This window comes from Hippoglossus hippoglossus, chromosome 8 (assembly GCF_009819705.1).
Source record: "Hippoglossus hippoglossus isolate fHipHip1 chromosome 8, fHipHip1.pri, whole genome shotgun sequence".
Taxonomy (NCBI): domain Eukaryota; kingdom Metazoa; phylum Chordata; class Actinopteri; order Pleuronectiformes; family Pleuronectidae; genus Hippoglossus; species Hippoglossus hippoglossus.
This window is the reverse complement of record NC_047158.1, coordinates 22,477,320-22,494,819: the sequence shown is the minus strand read 5'-3', so window position 1 is coordinate 22,494,819 and position 17,500 is coordinate 22,477,320. Positions and strand designations below refer to the sequence as shown.

Genomic DNA, 17,500 nt, shown 5'->3' with positions numbered 1-17,500 from the left:
TACTTAGAGGCTGCAGGACAAATTCCAGAAAACGTCCAGAGCAACTGACACTGGACATTTTCATTCTCACAAACAGCCCCTCTGGAAAATTACAGGAAATATCAGACACCACTGATCCCTTTAATGACATTGTGAGCATTTGTGCTGGAATAAAACTCTTCAATCGAAGGTAACGAAACCAGATGTAAAAACAGCTCTTTTCTTAACCCGATGTTGGCACGTTTATGTTTGCACGAGCATGTTTTACTGGGCTTGGTGACAATCGCTGATTTGCTGCAATGAATGAAACAAAGCAAACCAGTCTGTCGAGATGATCCCAGCTCTGATTGCAGTTGGAGAAGTTGTGTTCACAGTTTTCTAGCTCTCTTCACCCTGTAATCATTTCATTCTCCTTTGTCCTCCCTTCTTCACATTCAAAAACCATGTCCTTCGTTTCTTCTGTCCTTTCAGGGCCTAGTTTAGTGTTTTGTCAAAGTCGTAGGATCCGTTGTAAAATACAAGGTCATGACCAGTCAGACACATCTTCATCCTGGCAGTCAGCAGGTTCACTCAGACGAGGCTTGGACCCAAGGATGTGAAATCTTAAAGAACCTTTTCTAAGCACATATGTAAGTAAGCTACTTTCTTTAGCTGTTTTCAGACATGAAGTCTGAAGAATGTCGCACAATGGGGTCTGGACATTCTCCGGAGTTTGTCTTTTACACAGGAACAATGCAGCAGGAGATTCTCTGCTCAGACACGTTCACAACAACACAGAGCTCTCCAGAGCGTTCAGGTGAGGTGCGGCGCAGGAGAGAGAGGCAGAACGTGACGTGTACGTTTCACTGCACCAATCACACAGACGTCGGCCATTATCACCAAAATCTCTGTCTTGCCATCAGCTTTGCATCCGTTGCGTGTTAGAGACGTCATCAACACGCCCCCTCGCTCCTGGTGAATCCTACAGAGATACTCCTGCTGATTTCTCACACAAGCTAATTTGGACATTCAGAGTTTTTAAGGGCAGGAGTAACTCCGGAGCATCTCACTTCAGTGCAGGTGGCGGGTGATCAGCTGGTTGGGTGGAGCATTGTGAGGGACCATCATGCAGCATGGTTATAGCCTCGAAGTCAGACCTCAGAGGTCAAGGGTCACTCCATGAACGAGAGAGAGAGAGAGAGAGAGAGAGAGATAGACAGAGAGAGAGAGTGGTGAGAGAGAGAGAGGAGAGAGAGAGAGAGAGAGAGAGAGAGAGAGAGAGAGAGAGAGAGAGAGAGAGAGAGATGCAGTTATGGTTGAACAGTGTGTGTGTGTGTGTGTGTGTGTGTGTGTGTGTGTGAGAGACGGAAAACAAGTTCAAGGAAAAAGAGGCTATAAACAAATAGTGCGAGCGGCTGATTGTGACTCTGACTCTACAGTTCGGTTTCACACTCGCTGTTTGTTTAGGGAAGAGGTGCTCAGGTGAACCGTTACCACGGCAGCCAGCTCCCTGGTTGCCAGGCAGCACTTCCTGCTCCTCTCCAGAATGGGAGGGCCCAGGTATTTTAGGAAATGATGGTGTGAATAGGAGGAGGATGAGGCAGCGAGGAGAGAGAGAGAAGGAGATTTTATATCTTGATGCTTTGAGAGACATGAGTTTCATTCTTTCTTAGTCTGTCACTGCTCGTTTTCTAATCAAGAAGTGCAAACACACACACACACACACACACACACACACACACACACACACACACACACACAAACACAATTATGGAGCAGTAAACTGTTTGTGTCATGCTGTTGACACAATGCTGATGATGATGATGATGATGATGATGATGGTGATGATGATGATGATGATGATGATCACAATACATCTCACTTGAGCCTCAGGAGGAAGAGGGTGGGTGGGTCGTCCACTAACCAGATGGTGGGTGGTTCGATCCCAGTCTCCCCCATCCCATGTCCTTGTGTAAGACACTGAACCCCAAAGTGCGTCTGAGCCAGCAGTGTGTGAGCGATGTGTGATATGAACTAGATGACGGAGCAGATGCTCTGTATGAATGTCACTGTGAGCTTTGAGCTTAGAAAGAGCCTCTGAAAGTTATTCAGGATATCGGAGCGTGAGACGTTTAGCTGAGCATCGACCTCACCTAGGAGAACTTTGTTGACATGAGACCAGTAGGTGGCGCCAGAGGGCCAGGCAGTCCCGTTATGCAACAGGGTGCAGCTTGTTTCCTTAATGTCATTTAATTCCTGTTGGATCAGGACACATGTTGAGAAATCATTAAATGACAAAGATGAAATCAGACTTGACTGATGCCCAGAGATGAAATGAACATTGCTATGAGAAATAAAATTTGGATAAAAGAAATAATTATACAAGAAAATTTAAGAGGCGACATTCAAAATCTAAAAGCAGGAATAAACCACGTCATTGTTTGTCACGTGTGGCTGATCAATCAGTTACTGTACATCATGTTTTTGTCCGTTTTGTGGTTCAACATAAATGCAGATTAGTGTATGAGTCATTTCTTGATAACCTCTGAACCTCTGCTAACTCTGAGAAAACATCTGCCTTCAGACACATAAAGAAAACAAGCTTAAAGATCATAGCAGCCTCTGTTTAACCCCAATCGCAAAGTGAGTGGAAAAGAACAATTCTTTTATTAAATATAATATCTGTACGAGTGCTGGATGTTTTCACCCTGTCGCTGTGTGTTCGAGCCTCTTTAATGAACATGGCTGAGCGTGAGTGTGGGAATCAGTGACGGCTGTTAGAGGAGCAGACTGATGGCTTTGGATGCGAAATGTGTCACGTTGTTATTCCTTTAATTTTCCAGAACATTATGAACAGACGTGCTGAGTCTCTTTTTAGCGATCCTGTGTGGCTGATCATTAACGCTGATTAAATCTTGTATTGACACAGTTTGTCAGGAGTGAAGCTCGGCCTGTTTACACCGCCGTCGTGTCTAATTGTTGTTTTTGTACATCAATGCACGGTTCCTGATTAATGCTACATCCACACTATTACGTTTTAATTTAAAAATGCATCATCTCTGCTACACATGAGCCTGGAAACCAAACTACTGTGGAGTTGAGGAGCCGCTAAAACAGAGACGTTGGGTTTGTTTGAGTTTGAAAACTGCATTTTAGTCTGGACAGGCAGAAACACACACACATCCAATAAAGAGACGGACCGAGCAGCTCGAAGTCAGATCAGACTTGTTACCCCACAAATAATGAAATGTTCCTCGAGCTCTTTATACTCAGACTATCGTCACTTCAACATTTGTATTGATCCAAAGCTCGTGAGACCTTTGGTGTTATCCTTGCCCTTGATTTGTTTTCATGACCAAAGAAAGACGGTGGTTCGGTGCAGCTTTTTACAACACGTTAAGAGATTGTGTATTTTCCAGCATCTGAGGATGTTCACAGGGTAAGAACTAGATTTCTGTGACGCTCTCTGTTTAACCGGCGCATCCTTCCATCGACTATTTGTCTCCTCATGTTGCAGAAAGGATATAACCATATAACATGGTTCTGGCCTCGCTGCTTTGGATCCTGGTGGTTTTTATTGATTTTAAAACCTTTATGACTTCACACAACCAGGCCTCCATGTATATGAAGAGCTGCTCATGAGCCCGGACGCCATCTCAGATCAGCTGACAGTCTCTCTCTGGCCGTTCCCAGAGCCTGATTGGTCGCACTTTGAGACATTGTTAAGAAAAGTGCTACAGATAAAGCTTGTTATTAAAAAAAAAGGTGAATAGTAAATGCTAAGAAAAAGGAATTTTCTCTTTTGCAGAAGAGCCAACATTAAGAAAAAGTCTGATTGGTCTGCCCTCCGACACATGGCCGAGACAGAGGACCCACTTTAACTCTCACACACATTCACAGTGGACGAACTGGGGAGAGACGTTCATTTACAACCTTGATGAGTTCAGTACACACCTCAGGTAAGTCCGTGTCTTTCTCTTCCAAGCAGCTGCTGTGGTTAGTAGTTGTGTTACTGGTTTATATCGTTCAGATCAACGACGTGTCTCCACTTCCACCCACTATCCAGAAGGGAAGCTCACATGTCCTGTATATCGTCACCACCATCTTGCACATTAGCAGCTTGAGCTTGTGCTGTAGCAACCGGGGGTCGATGCACGCATTCGACCAATCACAAGTCAGTCTCTGCTGTCAATCATGACATTTCATCCCTTTTCTATATCATCAAATAACTTGAGATTGGAGATCTTTTGGTGATGGGGCCGACGCTGGGGTCACTGGACCTGAACGCTGTGGAGAATCTCCTGCTGTGTTGTTCATATGTGAAATGCAGAGAAAGTCCATTGTGTGGACATTCTCAGGAGTTGAGAACAGCTTATGTCCTGTGGTCTGTTGTTGCACTTGTGAACTCGGGGGGGGGGGGCGCACTTGTAGTGAAGCTTACTGATCCAGCAGCCGTCACTTTACTGATCAGAGTTAAACCGGTGTGAGGTGGAGTGAAGTACCTGGAACGTGAGCTCTGTCCAGCTGAATATCAGAAGCAGTCGTATCTGTGTGTGTCTCTGTGTGTGTTTGTGTGTCTTTCTGTGGTCGTGTGGACACATTTTGGTTTCCAACTGTAACTCTGAGGACGTATACGATTTGTAATCTGGCTGTGAAGTGACGCCTGTCAGGAAATGAGATCCTGACGTCAGACTGCTGAACTGGGTTTTACAGAATCACGACACCTTTCAGGCCACCTCAGGTATTTTTTGACAACTTTGTCTCTGACTGACTCCCCAACTTGGTTGTCATGGATACAGAAATAGCACAGATGTAGTACATGATACAAACACATACACACATACACACACACACACACACATAGCAGTGTGACTCCAGGGTTTGATGCGCCTCAAATAGAAACGCAGAGATGAGTCATCCACTGAGCTACTGCAGTACACACACACACACACACACACACACACACACACACACACACACACACACACACACACACACACACACACACACACCCCCCCCCCACCTTTAGCAGATGTTTAGTATGTGAGACTGAGGAGATGTCAGACAGGTTGCGGGGCCAGTTCTCAGTATTTACATTTCTTCTCTTTCCATCTATCCGTCTCTGTGCTTGTGTCATACAGAGGCAGCTCTGAATCTGCCTGAGGACGCACAGAGTGGTTTCATAGGAGGTGATGAAGAGGAGGTGGTGAGATGGAGGTGATGATCAAATGAAATATTATCATTCCTGGAAAGGAAACTGTCACAGCAGCAGCAACAAGCAGCCCAGATATGAAACGTGGACAGTTATGGAGGAGTGAAAATCATTAACATGATTGAATGAATTAGAATCTAATCTACTGGAGATATTCAAGACATTTAGGGTTTCACCATCAGCTGCTTTAAACCTGATTCGTAGTTTTTTTAAATCCATGGTAGAAACATCCCTGTACACTCCGTTAAAACACTGGAGCCTGTTCCTTAAAGTGCAGCTACACTCAGGACTGAGCTGCCAAATGGAATAAACAAAACCTATAAATAGCCAGTGGTTTTAATTAATAATATCCACAGTGACAGCACAGTGAGCAGAGCAGCTTTTGGTTTAAAAAAAAGTGACCTTTCTGTGATTCTCCACGACATTTTTCTACATCAGGCGCTGGGGGCGGGACCATCGGGACCAATAAGACCAATACAACCCACAGAAACATTGTGATCACCTTTAAAAAACCAGAGCTCGTGTCTTGTGTTGTCTGCAAAGAGAACCGAACATTTTCAGCGATGGACCTGTCATGTTTGGATGCCAACTTACAAAGTTAGGAGCAACAGTGCAGTCCTGATGTTGTACTGGAAGTTGGTGCCAGTGTTGCTGGGAAAACAGAGACGTATAGTAACGTATAGTCACGGTGACATAAGGATGTGGATCTGTGGTGGCTCCAGTCTGTGGAAATGTAAACTGCGGTCGTGAGCGTCTAAGTCAGAGTTTCCAAACATGTGAGTTTTATGAGTTGTGGTGTTTTTTCAAACCAAACAACAGTCATGTGGACGTAGCACTGGACGGAGGCTTCAGCTGATAACATTCGTTTTGCAGGTGTTTGGTCATAAACATGTCGACGGTGGTGAATGTGAGGTTCTTCACCACCGGACCAATGCATGTCTGCACAGCCGCTTGACTGACAGGTGATCTCTGGGAAGTGCAGAACAGAAACATGACATCGCTGTACACCCGCTGCAAACCCCTCCACCCCCCCCACCCCAGAGCTGTAGGCTTACTGCTCTCCCCCCCGCCCCCCTCTCCCCGTCTCTCTCTCCCCGTTTCTATTTTTATCTGTAGCTCCTCCTCCTCTCTGGCAGGCTATTTTCATCTATAGTCCCTCCATCAACCCCCCATCTCGTGTGTTATAAACGCTCCTCCCCTCTCCCATAATCTTTTTTTAGCAGCCAATGCACACACAACAGAAATATGAAGCTAAAAAAAGAAGGCAATGAATGAAGGTGGATGGATGGATGGATGGATGGATGGATGGACGATGAAGGAGTGCCTGTGTCCCCCCCTCTGTCTCTCCCTGCTGATGATGAGACGCTCACTGAAAGAAACAAGCTGCCGCTGACTTTCTCTTCTTCCTTCGAACTTCCTTTCCACCCAGTGATCTACTTTCTCTCTCTCTCTCTCTCTCTCTCTCTCTCTCTCTCTCTCTCTCTCTCTCTCCCTCTCTCTCTCTCTCTCTCTCTCTCTCTCTCTCGACGTTCATTCAGCCCAAAGAGCGTCAGACACACACAGACACACACTCACACACACACAATGGCTCTTAGACAGTGAACATTAGCCGTCTGACCAGCAGCTGGTTCTGCCTTTTTGTCCCCTTGGTGTGTTTTGGAGATAAGAGGCCAACATGTGATCCCTGGCCGTTCATTTTTCTGGGAGGATTCTACAGCTCCGCTCGTCCTCTCCAGCTCAGCCTTCCTCTGCTCACTTCTCCTCTCTTTTTTCTTATGCTGCTCTCTCACTCTCCCTCCTTCCTTCCATTTCCCTTTCACTGTCATTCTCTCAGCTCTTCGTTCTAATTTTGGAAGCATGGAACCTCGGGGAGCGTTCTCCCAAAGCTATTTACGTCCTTGCCTCTCCTCCTCCTCCTCCTCCTCCTCTTCCTCCACCCCCTCCTCCTCTCCTCTCCCTCTCGTCAGCCAGGAGGAGAACAGCATGAGGATCCTTTGATGCACCAGAGCAGGGGAATTCGGCTTCTCCCTGTCTCTGTATTTTTGTTGTGTTATTAGCTGTGGGAAGCAGCAGAGAGGCTGCAGCAGCTCCTCTCTCCAGCCGAGCCCTCCCGTCACTTCTCAGTTTGGAATCGCTTCGCTTTTTCATCAAGAGCAACACATTGGTTCCCTTCTGGTCTTGGTTCGAGAGTTGTTAGTGGGTAAAGACTCTTACAGGCTTCTCAGCACACCAGGAGAAATAAACTTTTTTTCTTGCTCTTTCTGCAACACTGACCCAGAAGGCAGCAGCCGCTGTCACCGTCTCAGGAGCTGGGGAAGTGCTGTGCACGGATCAGGACCCCAGGTGATGCACAAGTTACATTTCAGGACATTTCTCTGCCTGGTCCTTTCTGGGAAGCCTATATTTCCACAATTTGACCTTCAAATTTGATTGAACGGGCGGATTTCTGGAACCTGTTGCTGATGCAAGGAGGATATTGTGTTAAGTCTCAGTGACCGGTCATCACAGCACAAACGGAGCAGCAGAAGCTCCACATCCCTCTGGAGGCTGGAGCTGAAGCAGACTCTCTCTGCTGGATTACACAACTAAAGCTTAGAGGACTTCTTTCTTTTTTAATGGGATTTGTGGTCATTATTTTCTATAAACTTTAAGATCATTTTGCGATAGAGGAAGTTTTCAAATTGGCTGATTACTCCTCTTTGAAAGCACAGCTCAATGTTTGTCGATCTCTGTCTTTGACAACTGGAGTCCTACACTAAGCCATGGCGGTTTACCCAAAGAGAAACTGACTTTTTTATTTTCGTGACAGAATAGGAGGCTGCCTCTTGTCTTGGCATGCTGTTGCGTCCCACAGTGTCAGGATTGTGCGCCATGTTGCAGACCATCTATGAGACTGAGTCCTGCTTTTCCTCCACCAGCACCGACAGCCACCATCAGCCTCTGGAGCTCCTGAATGGCAACGGGGGCTCCAGCGCTGCCATGCCCACCACCGGTGAGTCATATCTGGGAAATAGGTGTGTGTGTGTTTCAGAGGAATGATGCGTGTGTGTGGGCTGGACAGTAGATCTAAGTCCCAGGTTTTCAAACTGAGATGCTCACCCTCCTGGAGGGGCGCAGAGGGAAAGGCGTGAGACCAACACAGCGGTTTGAGTTTCTTGAAAGGGACAGGTGCGTGCCAGCGTCCTGAAAAGGAAAGAAAGCCAGTAATGGCTGGATTGGCTCACTCACCAACACGGTCAGCAGCAACACTGGCTGGGACGCACACAGCTTATGGGGGCAGTTAAGGTATTTAAAAATCTCTCAATGTCGGATTAGCACATTTCACCTCAGATTTGTACTAATAACTCATGATACTAATTTTTTGATTTACTGTGAGTTACACTATAATGTCCACCACAATGCCCATGAGTCATAGTAAAGAAGAAGCTGCTTGTATCTCCATCGGCAGGTCTGCTGCTGTCGACGGCTCCTGGTCCGTTCCAGTAGTTCTCATCTTTGTTTGGGAACATTTCGCTGCTCTTAGCGTGTTGTGTTCCACTAACTCCCCCTCGACATGTTTTAGTGAAGTGGAGTTGGTCGCTCGGTCGGTTTAGTCATTTATCAAATGCTCCAACACACCTCTGGTGTGTGAGCAGAGACATTCAGAGGCTCCATTGAGACACATGGCTGCTAAAAGGTATTAATGTCCGGTGCCAGAAGTGAGGTGAGCTGAGGTTGTAGCGTGGCTCGATGCCACCTCTTGATTCCAGGAGGTTGTTAGTTGGTTCAAGCAGGACGCACATTCACTCTAATCCTCTTTTCGCAATTATACTGTTGGCACACTGGCAAACCCGGATCAGGGTATATATCTGTTTGTGTGTTTGTGTGTTTGTGTGTTTGTGTGATTGTGTGATTGTGTGTGCGTTCGAACTTTACAGTTCCTTGGAATATCCTCGAGTTTAGCAACATACTGGAAACGATCTGAGAACCAAACTATTCAGAATGGGTGATTTGTAATTCCCACTGTTATATGGAGTTGTTGGCTTGAACCTTATCACCTTTTCTACTATTCATTTGACTATTTATTGTTTTACTTTTATTGTACATGCATCAGACACAGAGAAACTTCACCTGGATGAACAAGTGTGAAAGTAGAATCATTTCTTTAATCTTTGTTTAGCTAGTCGCTAACTTCCTCTGTCACCGGCTACTTGAAGTCGTTGTTACGATACCACGTGTCCTTTCCCGAGACCCATTCCAATACCTGGACTGTGCGGATCCAGGAAAGGCGGGCCTAGGTGGGCCGCCACATTACATACGTACCCATCGGCGTTTTACTTTAGCTAACGCTGCACTACAGGAAATCACTTCTTCTTCGCTGCACTAAAAACAGTACTTGCCAGTGGCAGTACAGTGCAACTGCAGATTTGGAGCAGTGAAGAAGAAGTGATTTCCTTTAAAATAAACTTTTTAAAGACATGGTATCGGATCGGTACAGAGATGCTCGTACGTGTCAATACCCAACCTGTAATTTTCAGCGGTAAAATTTCCGATGCTGTGTTGAAACATCTCTACCTGAAATGAGGTTGATGAACCAAAACATTAAAGCTGCAGGCTGTAAAACCAAAACACAGCTAAAAGACACTAAACTGCAGAAAACAGCTGAGAGGAACTGCACATAACTCATGACCATCATTGTTCTTATCAATCAAATTCAATAAAACTTCATCTGTACAGATCATATTCACAGATTTCAATATCAAACGTGGATCAGATGCACACACTCGTGTAATTGATTAAACCAAATGACACAAAGCCTGGTGCAGCACAACAGACCGTATCCATGGATGAACTACTGTCTGCCAACCCATAATACTTCTGACCCCTCCGTCTCCATAGCAAACGCCACACATGTGACTCCTCTCCCTCTCTCTAAGCTTCTAATTTGTCTAAAGTACACACAGCCATTATACTATTTTTACCTCACTCTCCGTCTTGCTCTGTCTTTTCTTTCCCCCTCTCTGACTCTCTCTCTTCGGGCTTTTTTTAGCGTGTTTTGCAGGGCTGACGTCATTGTGCCTATTTTCTTTTAGCAACACGGGATGAACAGGACAGGGAGAGAAAGAAGAGAACAGAGGAATACTGGCTTCCAGAAATACCTCCCAGCAGCAGCAGCAGCAGCTTTGGAGTAGGAGACGTAACAGAAACAGAGAAAGAGGGAGAGAAAAGATAGAATATACACCTTTGTCTTTCTCCTTGTGTCTTCATGAATCATTCCTTTTTTTTTTTACCATCATTAGCAGCAGCCAATCTTGGCCAGCACTTAGTGTAGCATTGTTGATTCTCTGGATAAAGTCTGGATCAGTGGATCTAAGGACGGAGCACAAAGCACTCCTGTCCCAGGCAGATGTTGGAAATTCCCAGTTTCAGGGCTTAACACTCACTTTTTAGCCCAAGAAGCACATGTGCTCCTGAGCTGAGAAATTTAGGACCACATCACTTTCGGGGCGTAATGAGAAAATGAAGAGTTTGCTGCTTAATGAAGGAACAATGAGGAGATGTTCACAGGCTGAAGGATTTAATGTGTTTGAGTCAAAAAGGTTTTCAGAAGTGACGTCTTGATCAAGTTATTTTGATCCTGATCCGCGTCTTTTAATATTGTAAATGTACATTACGGTAAAAACTATTCTGTGTGTGACACATTCAAATGATGCAGCTTGAGACGACTTCATTTAACAAACCTTAGATTGACCAGAGCTGATTCAAATATATCTTTAAGAGTTGAATAGTTGACTTGTTATGAATGGAGGTTCAGCTGAGAGAATGCCGGCACCTGACTGGAGAGAAGATGTCTCCGTGCACAGTCTCACACACTATCTGTTACCAGTTCTGACAGCGGCGTGCAAACACAAACCAACAGCAGCCAAGTTAGATTTAGACCTATCATCAACTTATTGACCGAGTTAACATGAATGAGTGACAGCTGATGAGACGAACCGCGGCGTCGTTCACTATTTTAACTGGCGACAGCGACGCTCAGCAGCAGCTAAAAGTGAACGTGATGGAGGAAGTACTCAAACATTTTACTTACATAAAAGTACCAATAAATAGATAAGAAAGTTCCACATGAACTTTTCTACTTGAGTGAAAGTAAGAATTTCTGTTTCTAGTTTGACCAATCACGTTTGAGGCTTTGGTTGCCTGCAGGTAAAAACAGTCTGTGGCACAAGTTTTCAGCTTAGTAATTTATCTTCATAGGCAGATAGCTGTTAATAGAGATTAGTCTAAATGTCTTCTGGACCTAAAACACATCACTATTTATGTTTAATGTGTAGAAAAACAGCGTGAACGTGTGGAGGCAGCACCTTGGTGCAGCAAGCAGGTTCCTGCTTTACATCCGTGTGGAGTTTGGATGTTCGCCCCGTGTCCACGTGGGTTTCCTCCGGCTTCCTCCCACAGTTCAAACACATGTAGATCAGGGTCAGGTTAATTTGTGGCTCTAACTTGACTGTAGGTTTGTTTGTCTCTGGATGTTGGTCCTGTGATGTCCAGGTTCTACCCCTACCTCTAAAGAAGTGTCGATAACGGATGGATGGGGAACATGTAACACGGTGCATTGTTAAAATGTGTGGAGTAGAAAGTACAGATATTTGCTGATATATGGAGTAAAAGTGAAAAGTACCTTAAAATATGTCTACTGAAGTAAAGTACATATACTGTACATGAAAAAATGTAAATGTACTTTACATTAGTTATTGTCTGACTCTCTGAGCTCAGTCTGTGGTCCATGTGATATTTTTTCAAAAGACAACTTTGGTTAATCATCATTATTGTTGTGTTTGAAAACAAAAACACGAGGTTGCTTGGGCTGAATTTTGTAATAATCATCATTTGCACACTCACATACTCCTTAATACATTTTACAGTTCTCTAACACTGTCGTACCCTGAGTTGAAGGATTGTCCAATATCAAAAATGAAAAATAACCCCTGACTACTTCTTTAGTAATTCTTTAACTGAAACAGTTTGAAATGTGTCACAAGTTTATAGGATTCAAAAGAATAGAAGATTAAATCAAAGGAAATCCTCATGTTTAATATTCTGTGTAGAATCTGTTGCCTGAAGTCCAGAGACACCAGCAGACACTTTCCCACGGCTCCACCGCTGCCTCCCCCAGCTCCTCCTTGTTATGGAGTCTTCAGTCTGCTCTTTAGGAAGAGGAATGCAGCGCAGTCAGACTCAGATCAGATGACTGACTCGGGCAGTCGAGGATATTCCACCTCTTCACCTTTAAAAGCTGTTTGGTTGCTTTGGCCGTATGTTTAGGATCGTTGTCCCTCTGAATGCTGAAAATCCAATTTGACGGAATCTGATTACACCCGGTGCGTCTGTATGTTTCCTCCCTGGCCTTTGGTGTAAGTTTACCAGGAGTTTGCATCTTGTGGTGAATCCTCTGCAGTTTTGGTCATGAGGTCTTTAATCGATTGCTGACGAGGAAACGTCGCCTACGTCCTGGAGAGAGTTCTCCACATGCTGTGCTGTCATAAGGGATTTTTTCATCACGTAAATTATTTTCTGCTCGCCCACAAGACTCGTGTTCCACTCGCTACCAGGTTGTTTGCAAATTCCTAGTTTTCCTGTGCACACTTTCTTTTTTTATGTTGCACCCGATCAACCAACTGATATCTGTCTAACAGTCTTCATCATCATCATCTTCACTTCCATGGTCACCCCTTTATTTCTCACGTCATAATCATGTTATTATAACAATTATCTTACAAATTAGCAATAATAATCTTGATAGTAACAATAAGTAATAACATTACTTGTATCATTTTCATATCACCAATAATAATAACAATAATGTGAAGTGGGGGGGGGTGCACCGCCCCGTCCGCTTGCGCTGAAGCAGCATCTGTATTATTGTTGTGATAATAAGAATATTAACATAGTGGTTTGATTATTAATGCATTGTAAAATGATTAGTATTGGTTATTATATGATATTTTCCTGAACCTCCCTACTTATGCTGACTTATTATTAATGGTGATGACACTCAGTTCACATCTGTTGTGTAGAAGCTTCAGCTGCAGCTTCTCCTCTCTACCTGGTGCTGAGCGTCGCTGTCGTCACTCAAACACACAGACGTGCTGCCGGCGCTCGTATCAGCTGGAACTAATTACCTTGATGACAGCTCTAAATTAAACGGGCTGTTGTCGGTTTATGTGCTCGCCGCCCGCCGCCGTCGGTTCTGGTCAAAGATGTGTTGTGAGAGAAGAGCCCCCACTCTGTCACACCACTGTACAACCAGAAGGGATGTTCACACACATCCAACAGAGTGAGACCTCTTTGCGTTTCGTGTCACGTCGCTGTCGAGGGTTTGGTGTTCTCCATCGTTAACTCCATTCATATCGTATCGGTAAATGATACTTAAACTTTTAAGTTGTATGGGATGAACTAGTTACACAGGATATTTACACTTCATTTAGGAAATGAAAGTTAAATGTAGGATATGATGCTCAACATCCGGATCACTGTTTAGTTTATTTGTGCTGGACTCAGTATTTTTCATGCAACACTCCTCCTGAGCTAAAGACATCTGTGTGGTATTAGCATGATGCATATATAGAGTCATATATAGAGTCATATATAGAGTCATATATGAGTCATATATGGAGTCATATATATATAGTCATATATATATATATATATAGAGTCATAGTAGCGCTGAGGTCTGTGTTGACGTCTCCCAGGATCTACTGACGGGCCACACTGGTCGCACAGACTGTCTTTTATTCTTTTTACTGCATCCATCCTGGTGCATGACTTACTGTGTAACTGCAGTGAGACTCATATGATTGACTGAACGGTTGCCTAGGACCCGCCTCTTTCAACAGACTGTGTGTGTGTGTGTGTGTGTGTGTGTGTGTGTGTGTGTGTGTGTGTGTGTGTGTGTGTGTGTGTGTGTGTGTGTGTGTGTGTGTGTGTGTGTGTGTGTGTGTGTGTGTGTGTGTTTACCAGACTATAAATGTCTTCAGTTTGACGTCAGACCCTGGCTGCTGTGGAATGCTGCTCTCTTGCCAAACAGACTGTTGTACACACACTCACAGACCAGTCTCTCACATACACACACACACTGAGGCAGTGTGTGTGTCGCAGTGGAAGGGGAGACACGTGCGTCACAGTGAAATGCCAGAATATTTGTTTAGGTAATTTAGATGTGAGGGGGGCGCACACACACACACACACACACACACACACACACACACACACACACACACACACACACACACACACACACACACACACACACACACACACACACACACACCCTTATTTATCTATGGCTCTCTCCGTTTTTGGTTATGACCAAATTCACTTTCTTGATTTTTCAGGAATAAGATTTGAGCTTGTGACCCTTTTCCTCAGTGTAGATACAGAACCTGCTCCTGGTGCCGGGATCTGAGGTCAAAGGTCAGAGCTCAGGTTGGGATTAAAGGCAATAAAGATTGATGAAATCCGTCCTCATCTAACTGATCATAATCCTCCAGGACGGGGCTAATGGTCTTGGCCTTATTGTGGGTTAAGAGTTGAGCCCACGTGGGGAGCGGGAGCAGAAAGGGGGCGTGTCAAAGATTGGGAGGTGACCAATCAGAACACCTTCCTATAGAGAGGTTGGAGTGCAGACGACACAGCAGATACATCCTAATTGGATTTCCTCCCTGGCCAGCAGACAGGAACTAGTCTGACGTCCCAACATGATGCAGAGAGTGGTTTCTTCCAGGAAGTAGCCTGATTCAGAAGTGTAATCACCCATGACCAGGAGAGCTTACTATGCCAGGTCAGGGTCACTGCCCTGCTCAAAGGCACATTTACAGGGGCCGATGACAAAATGTAGTGGAAACTATAAATAAAGATGGACGGCAGGAAGCTGCGTTCTTCACGTGTGCAACGCAAAGTCATCTACTGGGTCCAGACCTTCTCTGGAGTTCATGTCTGAAAAGTGATCGGGTGGAGCCTGTAACATTCAAACGTTGTTTTATACCGTGTTCATGCAGACAGTCCTAACTGGAAATCCCACTGTCTTCTCAGTGATGCAGGTTGTTGTACATTTACTAAAGATGAACCTTCTGCGCCTCTGAATCACTCATGTGGGGTTTTGTGCTTGTTTCCTGTTTTTCATTAGTTAGATGCTTTTCAATAGAAGGTTTCTTTTGATGCACTTGACAAATTCAATTCAGAAGACATTTCAAATAACTTAAATGATTCAGCATGAGTTAGTCAATCACTAGTTAGTAGTTACAAAGAACTTCAGAGGGGCCATCAAACAAATCCATGACGTGTCATGCCCGTCAGTCGCAGAAGGAATTCTCCCCAACACAGACAACTGAAGGTTTTATTTCTGCGGGCTTGAAAAGATGATGGATTTCTGCTCCATGAGTTCACACAGCTTTAATTTCACCTGGTGAGACGTCAGCTGAAGCCTGAAGCGAGAAATCAATATTCATTTGTCGTACTGATTAGCCCAAGTGGCTGCCACAGATCCACACCAGTGCAGAGCAATGAACCTGTCACATTAAGTTCTAACATTTCCTAGTGTATTACACCAATTTACTGAATCCAATTCCTTTTTGTTTGATATTATTTGTCATTTTCCACCAAACTGCTATAAATACAAAACATATTTCTCTGTTCATTTGAGCTTATTCTGCAGTTTCCTTTGGTTGGATGGAGCCTAGTGATGCTGTGTTCCTCACTTTCTTACAACTAACACAGCTCATCTGAATATTGCCTGTGTGTGATGTAATATTCTGCTGTGGCCCTCACAGTATTTTCCAGACTAATCAATCAGTTTTCTCCTGTTTCTTTCTGTCTGTTTCCGTCCTGCAGTAGTGGAGGTGAAGAGCAGCCTCCCGTCGGGCATGCAGAGCCCGGTGGGAACAGCCAACGAGCACAGAGGAGGAGGTGGAGAGGCTGGTGAGTCCTTTAAGAGTCCTTGAGGTGGGGGGGGTTTCCAGGGTTTCTAAAAGTGGATCAGTGGCATACCGAGGAGATTTTAGGGGATCCTGATGATCCTTACGTCATTTTACTTAAAGGAGTTCTTCAAAGATCACATAACATCCCTCAGAGAACACAGTCAAATCAACTGGGACCAGTAGAAACAGACGTACCTGTTTTCAAAGGAAACCATTTTGAGCGTCACAATCTAAAATAATTGCAGTCATTCAAACACTTGGTAATTTGCTGCCTTGTTCAGGTGGGGGTCCAGGGGAAGGCCCAGGAGGAGTAGGAGGTGGAGGAGGAGGCCCGATGGACCTGCGGACGGAGCCCAGGGTGGGCTCTCTGTCTGGGGGAGCAGTGGCGGTGGACACGACCCTGAGAGAGCAGCAGCTCCAGCAGGAACTGGTGATACTCAAACAGCAGCAGGAGCTCCAGAAACAGCTGCTGTTTGCAGAGTTCCAAAAAAAACACGAAGTGCTAACAAGACAACACGAAGTCCAGCTGCAGGAGCACCTGAAGGTAAATATAGATACAGTCGGGGAGTCATTTTGTTCCTCTCAGAACGACAGCATAAGCAAATCGGCCGGACAGCAACCGGGAGTCATTCAGCGAGGTGTGTGTTTGTGTGTTTGTGTGTTTAAGCAACAGCAGGAGCTGCTGGCAGCGAAGCGGCAGCAGGAGATGGAACAGAAGAGGAAACTGGATCTACAACGACATGAAGAACAGGAGAAACAGAGACTAGAGCAGCAACTGCTGCTGCTGAGGCACAAGGAGAAAGGAAAAGAGAGTAGGTTACTACTGATGTCACTACCAAGCCATCCACATGTGGGCGCTGTGACTGAAAGTGTTTGTGTGTTTCTGGAAGGTGCCATTGCCAGTACGGAAGTGAAGCTGAAGCTCCAGGAGTTCCTGCTCAGTAAGAAAGAGCCTGGTCTTGGTGGACTGAACCATTCCTTCTCCCCAAAATGCTGGTGAGCATTCAGAGAGTTCAACTTGTCTCTGGACAGTCACGTCACATTTAGATTCAAATTCCTCAACTTAATCCTGTGTTCTCACACGGGATTCTCCAGACCTTCTGCAGACTGTATATTAGCAGGCCAGGAGGAGAAAGTCTGCAGATAATCTGGATTTCAGAGATATCCAGATTTCTGAGATATTTGTTTCCAAACACTGACACGACCCTCTCAGGATTATCTGGAGCTCAGTGCAGGTCTGAAAGCTGCTTTACAAACTATTCACTCTCACACCTACAGTCAATTTATTAATTTGTTAACCTAACCCCAATCTGCATGTGTTTGGACTTTGGGAGATTAATAAACAAACAAACCGATTTATTTCATTCTCGTCCGG

The 17,500-nt window shown here is 44.9% G+C and overlaps 1 protein-coding gene across 6 annotated transcripts in view; it reads left to right on the top strand.

Annotated features, from left to right (window-relative positions):
* Nucleotides 1–17,500, top strand: part of hdac5 (histone deacetylase 5) — a 64,164-nt gene that overhangs the window by 2,113 nt on the left and 44,551 nt on the right. The window contains exons 2-7 of one of the 6 annotated variants that reach the window (XM_034592623.1): nt 3,767–3,917; nt 8,089–8,162; nt 16,040–16,126; nt 16,407–16,669; nt 16,793–16,937; nt 17,016–17,121. In XM_034592623.1, the coding sequence (XP_034448514.1) occupies nt 8,150–8,162; nt 16,040–16,126; nt 16,407–16,669; nt 16,793–16,937; nt 17,016–17,121 (614 nt within the window). In that variant the 5' untranslated portion in view covers nt 3,767–3,917; nt 8,089–8,149. Of the gene's footprint in view, nt 1–3,766; nt 3,918–6,732; nt 8,163–16,039; nt 16,127–16,406; nt 16,670–16,792; nt 16,938–17,015; nt 17,122–17,500 lie in introns of those variants that run through there. The other 5 variants (XM_034592621.1, XM_034592625.1, XM_034592620.1 and 2 more) reach the window with 5 other exon arrangements.